The following is a 6,000-nucleotide window of genomic DNA, read 5'->3' on the forward strand; positions in this document are numbered from 1 at the left end:
TTGATTGGCAGCCCTCTAAACAGTGTAACTGCTGATTGGCTAAAATGAAAATCTTCATTTTTCTTACACAAAATGACCAGTACAAAATGCTGTTGCAATGGGCAGGGTGAGAGCTGTTTCTTTCAGGGGAAAAAAAAGCAACTGAATAAAGTCATAACTGAATAAAATAGGCTTAAAACCACAATATTTGTTTTCTTGGGTTCAACAGCTGCAAAAGAATGATTTTGATTGCACAGGGTCTTTTATGAGAGGCAGTCTTTCCAGTCCTGAGGTAGTGATGTGGTTCTGACTTGCCTGTCTCTCTGGCTCTGACCCGTCTGTCTCCCTGGTTCTGACCCGTCTGTCTCTCTGGTTCTGACTCGCCTGTCTCTCTGGTTCTGACCCATCTGTCTCTCTGGTTCTGACCCGCCTGTCTCTCTGGTTCTCACCCGTCTGTCTCCCTGGTTCTGACCCGCCCGTCTCCCTGGTTCTGACCCGTCTGTCTCTCTGGTTCTGACCCGTCTGTCTCTCTGGTTCTGACCCGTCTGTCTCTCTGGTTCTCACCCGTCTGTCTCCCTGGTTCTGACTTGTCTGTCTCTCTGGTTCTGACTTGTCTGTCTCCCTGGTTCTGACCCGTCTGTCTCCCTGGTTCTGACCCGCCTGTCTCCCTGCCCCTTCCAGGTGGCTGGTGTTGGATACCGACACCAGGGACCTGGTCTCGACGCACACTGACGGCAACGAGATCATCTCCATCGTTAAATACTCACCAGGTGTGTGGAGCGAAGAGAACCAGCACCACAGAGAAGCACAACAGACACGTTTAGAGGCAGCAGTGTCATAAGTGCTTGACTCAGTTTCATATATCAGAGATCTGCTCTAGCAGTCTTTCTCAGTTCAGAGGAGGTGAAAGAAAGAAAAAAGTAGTTGAAGAATTTTCAACAGTTTGGCATACTCCCTACATCAGTGAAATGTTGTTGTATACTGAGTCTACTGTTATGTACGCTTAGTGTAAAACATCACCACAGGTGTACGGGTTGATTACACAGGAATTTACAATCAGACGCACTTTTTTAAAGTGAGATTGTTGATAAGCACTTAACTCATTGAGGCAAATCCAAAAAGTAAATCAATATCTTTAAAATATAAATGGATTTCACTTACAGTGCAATGAAGGCATATATAAAGTGATATTTCTATATATCTTAATAATGTATGTAATATTCCTTATATAAGGCTTCCATTCAGTGAAGACATGTTTTTCTTCATATAGCCTCATATTTAATGATCTTATGAATGTGGTTCCTGAATTTATTTTTATATGGTCATCATTTTTTTGAAGGCTGACATTAGAGCACAGTCCATTTCTGTTGGAAATATTTTCAGTGTATACCCATTATGCAGTCACCTGATCCTCTGCTTCACAGATGGGGCCTACTTGGCAGTGGGATCCCACGACAACTTTGTTTACATCTATGCTGTGACAGAGAATGGCAGGAAGTACAGCCGTGCCGGGAAATGCACGGTGGGTAAAATGCGCTGCTTCATGGGATTTGTAGTCTTTTTTTTCTGTTCGTTTATTAGTCTTGCAGATAGAAATATCACATTTCAGAAACAAATGACCTCAGTTTTCTACATACATCAGTTTATATATCTATACACATTCATATCATGAATAAACAAGATGTTAATATTGTGTTATTTCTCACAGTCCCAATTGCAAAAGAATGTAGCAGTTGAAATAGTTAAAGGGGATAACACAGCCTCATTTATGCTTGGCTTTGTTTCTGCTTAATTTTACTTCACAGGGCCACTCCAGTTTTGTGACCCACGTGGACTGGTCCGCCGACAGCCAGTACATCGTCACCAACTCAGGAGACTACGAGATCTTATTCTGTGAGCCTTTTTCTTAGAGAGTCACAGTCTGGTCACAGAGCCGGTCACAGTCCACACACTGCTGCTCACGCCCCCGTTCTTTCCCCGCTCCACAGGGGAAGCCGCGAGTGGCAAACACCTGACCAGTGCAGACACTGTGCGGAACCTGGAGTGGGCCACCTCCACCTGCGTGCTGAGCTTTAGTGTGTTCGGTGAGTGGGTGCTCACCCCCCTGGGGCTTCTTTAGTGTGTTTGGTGAGTGGGTGTTCACCCCCCTGGGGCTGCTTTAGTGTGTTCGGTGAGTGGGTGCTCACCCCTGGGGCTGCTTTAGTGTGTTTGGTGAGTGGGTGCTCACTCCCCTGGGGCTGCTTTAGTGTGTTTGGTGAGTGGGTGCTCACCCCTGGGGCTGCTTTAGTGTGTTCAGTGAGTGGGTGCTCACCCCTGAGGCTGCTTTAGTGTGTTCGGTGAGTGTCAGTTCAGGTTTAGTTCTGTCAGTTGAAAAGGGGGGCATTGGTGGAAATTGAGGAAAAAAGTAAATTACCCAAGCGTGTCAGGAAGCATTTTTGTATGTGTGGAACAACCTGCCAGGTCATGTAGTAGAGGCACAGACCCTCAGGGGTCTGTGTGCAGGTCTGATGCAGCATTTGATAATTTAGTTTGTGACTGGTTAGCTCTAGATACTCTCTCATTTGTAGGTAAATGGTATAGATGAGCTGAATGGTCTGTTCTCATCATGATGTGTTCTTATGTTTTTGTGTTCCTGTCAGGTATCTGGCCAGATGGTGCTGATGGTACAGATATCAACGCCGTGTGCAGGTCACATGACGCCAAGCTCCTGGTCTCTGCCGACGATTTTGGCAAAGTGCGCTTGTTCCCCAACCCCTGCTCACAGCCAAGGGTGAGAGCACTATCCCCAAATCCACAATCGCATTACAGCTGTGACTCAACATTCATACCCAAATCCACAATCACATTACAGCTCTGCTTCCCAACATTCATACCCAAATCCACAATCACATTACAGCTGTGCTTCCCAACATTTGTGTACATGAATGGTCCTATCTGTAAATCTATAAACGCCATTTATTTTGCTGTTAGTGTCAAAACACATAAGCCCTGTGTGGTGTCTAGCCTGGTGGCATTTGGTTTGGCAAATTTGGCCGCATGCAGGTGGAGAAGCACTGCTTTAGAATGATCTGGAAAGTGCAGAGAAATTATTTTGGTTATTCAGATGAAAATAAAAGATTTTCCCCCTGCGGATTTGGTTTTTATCTTAACACTTTTTCATCTGCTAGTTTTCAGGCTTGTGTTAAACCTGTTGAATCTTTGCCTGTCTTCTTTTCTGTCTCTTAGGCTCCAAGTCATGTTTACAAAGGCCACAGCAGCCATGTGACCAACGTTGCCTTTCTCCATGACGACAGTCACCTGATCTCTACCGGAGGGAAGGACATGAGCATCCTGCAGTGGTCGGTCGTCTAGGGAACTCTGCTGCACCTTCACTGGAGCCTCCTGTCCACTAGAGGGCAGGACTGCTGTGCCTACAACTGTCTTTACCCTGCTCTCCTACTCCTTGCTGTCTGAGTGTACTGTACTGTACTGTGCTGAGTAGCCACTAGATGGGGCTCTGGCAAAAAAGAAATAGCATGTCAAGAAGAATATTTAAAGCTATTTAAAGAGCTGTAGCTGCTACATGTGCTGTTTGCAGAAGTCTATAGCGATAAAGATATATAACCGAGTGGCTGTTGTATTTTAATATTTAAAGTACTTAATCTTGTTGTGGCACTAAGCACTTGATGCGTAGATAGAAGTATGCTAATGCTAGACTTGGCCTCTTTTGTTTTACTAATAAAGTTTCTACTTGAGTTTGATTGTGTACACTTTGTTTTTGTTGAGAGTAAAACTTTGTGCCTTACTTCCAGTTCTGTTTTACTTTACTTCCAGTTGCCTGCAAAAAGTAGGGAATCCAACTGAACATATACATTTTGTGTCTTTCTGTGGTGTTATGACTTCACGCAGTCCCAGTGAGGAGGTATTTGTATGATGTGTGATTTAGATACAGAGGATTACTATGCTGATTGTGACATGGTCAGGTCTTGGTCATGTTTGCTGGAGGTGTGTTCTCTGAAATGACCTTGTGACCAGCACCATCACCTGCTGCCACTTGCTGTTGACTGTCAACATGACCGGGGCCAAGAAAAGAAAGGATGTGACATCAGCCTTCACCTTCTCTCTCGTTCTCCTCTCATCTGCCATGAAATTGGTTTTGGCCCAATGTATTTGCAGGCAATAGCCACGTCTTTGTAAAGCCATGGATAAGGTCAACAGGGAAACCTACACACCTGCCCTGCCCTGACTTCTGACTTGTTTATTTGGACATTTTCCAAAGGCAAGGCACAGTGGGAACATGTGATTAGCAAGATTTTGGGGGTTGGACCCAATCAACAGCTTGATCCACCTGCCTGTAAAAAGATAAATGAAATGTTGCTACTGCATAACACATGCAGCTTGCATTTAGAATGCATTTAATGATCCTGGCAAAGATTTGGTTTGCATTTGGGGGTCTGTTGATCTCCCAAACCACCCCCCCCCCCCCTTCCCCAACCACATGGTCTGCAATCACAATGTGAACCCCCATCCCCCACAAACCACAAACCTCCTAAAACCTTTTTTTAATTATAGATATCATCTTTTAACTTAAAAGGGTCTCCTGGATGCCTTTGAGCCTGGGTGGGCGGAGGGGGTCTCTGGATCAGTAAAGGTTGATAACCCCCATGTTAAAGGGTGCGGAGTACTCATTTTCTTCAGCTCTGTCTGTATTTCAGTAAATATGTCATATTTATCCCCCCCAACCTCCTCCAACCCCTACAGCTTCTTCAGCAAATTACTTGTGCCTGAGATGAGGGGCAGCCCTTTGGCAGAAAAGGTAGCTGTTAAAATGTTATTCTCATAGTAAATACATTTTTATAGATTTAGATTGATAATTTCCCAAATGCTGTATATAAATAGGATGTACTTAGCCATCTTGTTTTATATTAGTCACTCCCATCCTGTGCAGATATATAGCACTGCATGGTCCAAGGCAAGATTGTTTTTTTTCGCAGAAACACTCTGACGTGGAGAGCAAGGGTTTGTTGAGCCAATCAGAACCTGAGGATGGTCAGGGTTTATTGAACCAATCAAAACCTGAGGATGGTCAGGGTTTATTGAACCAATCAGAACCTGAGGATGGTCAGTTGCCTGAACTGAGGAAGCCATCCCATCACTTTGAGATAACGTTATGGCTTCAGGCAGCCTGAGTCTCAACTTTATGTCTCATTCTGTAGAGAGCTTCTCTGTCATCACCACTGTCATTACACCAGGGGTTCATTCCAATCGCTTATTTTATCCATCCTCATCTCGGTCCTCGCGTAACCTGAATATCAATCAAGTCCACCATCTTTAAGGACGTTCCAATCCGTTTAATGCTCCTTGGAGGAGCGAGGAGGCTACTGGAGGATGCTTCAGTGAGGATACATCTTTTTTGGAGTGTGTGACGTATAAATGATCTACCTGTGGTCCACCTCTCCACATTTGCCGACTGTAAATGGCCTGGCTTCAAACTGATGCTAAGCAAGGACGTTCCATTTGCCTAACACATGCTGCCTCAATTCCTCCCTCCTCGTATCTCATCCTTGCATCTTTTCTTCACGTCCTTTGTTCAGTGGTGCTAAGAAGCAAGGAAAGGACACTAGAAAGAGATTCAAGGAGTGGAAATAAGTGATTGAAATGAACCCATGGACACTGGTTTTCTACTCGATCAATGAGGAAATACTGCCCCCTACAGCCCTACCAACGCTAATACTCTACCACACTGATGGCATGTTTGAACAAAAAAAACTCTAAAAACGCAGGAAAAGGGAAAGGGAAAAAAAACTCTGCTGGGTCCAGCTCTGGCTGGTTCCTTCTGTCCTTCCGTTTTGGGGGTGAGGACCCAGGTGCAGAGTGAAAAACACAGGAAATTCAAAAGGAAAGTTTAAACAAAGACCTTTACTTCAAAAATAAAAATAACAAGCAAAAGGCCACACAGGGCAACTCTCTAAAGCACAAAAATCTTCAGAAAGGGAAAAAGCAAAACTTCTCAAAATCCAAATGAACACAGAGCAGGACAAG

General features: G+C 44.5%; 1 protein-coding gene across 4 annotated transcripts in view; it reads left to right on the top strand.

Annotated features, from left to right (window-relative positions):
- The window catches only part of LOC118209727 (echinoderm microtubule-associated protein-like 2), a 44,098-nt gene extending 40,379 nt beyond the window's left edge, over window positions 1–3,719 (top strand). For 3 of the 4 annotated variants that reach the window (XM_035385297.1, XM_035385298.1, XM_035385299.1), the window contains 6 exons: window positions 661–749; window positions 1,404–1,501; window positions 1,785–1,872; window positions 1,968–2,063; window positions 2,619–2,749; window positions 3,205–3,330. In XM_035385297.1, coding sequence (XP_035241188.1) covers window positions 661–749; window positions 1,404–1,501; window positions 1,785–1,872; window positions 1,968–2,063; window positions 2,619–2,749; window positions 3,205–3,330 — 628 coding nt within the window. Of the gene's footprint in view, window positions 1–660; window positions 750–1,403; window positions 1,502–1,784; window positions 1,873–1,967; window positions 2,064–2,618; window positions 2,750–3,204 lie in introns of all 4 variants that reach the window. The other variant, XM_035385296.1, reaches the window with a different exon arrangement.
- Window positions 3,720–6,000: the final 2,281 nt, after the last annotated feature.

Source organism: Anguilla anguilla, chromosome 12 (genome assembly GCF_013347855.1).
Source record: "Anguilla anguilla isolate fAngAng1 chromosome 12, fAngAng1.pri, whole genome shotgun sequence".
Taxonomy (NCBI): domain Eukaryota; kingdom Metazoa; phylum Chordata; class Actinopteri; order Anguilliformes; family Anguillidae; genus Anguilla; species Anguilla anguilla.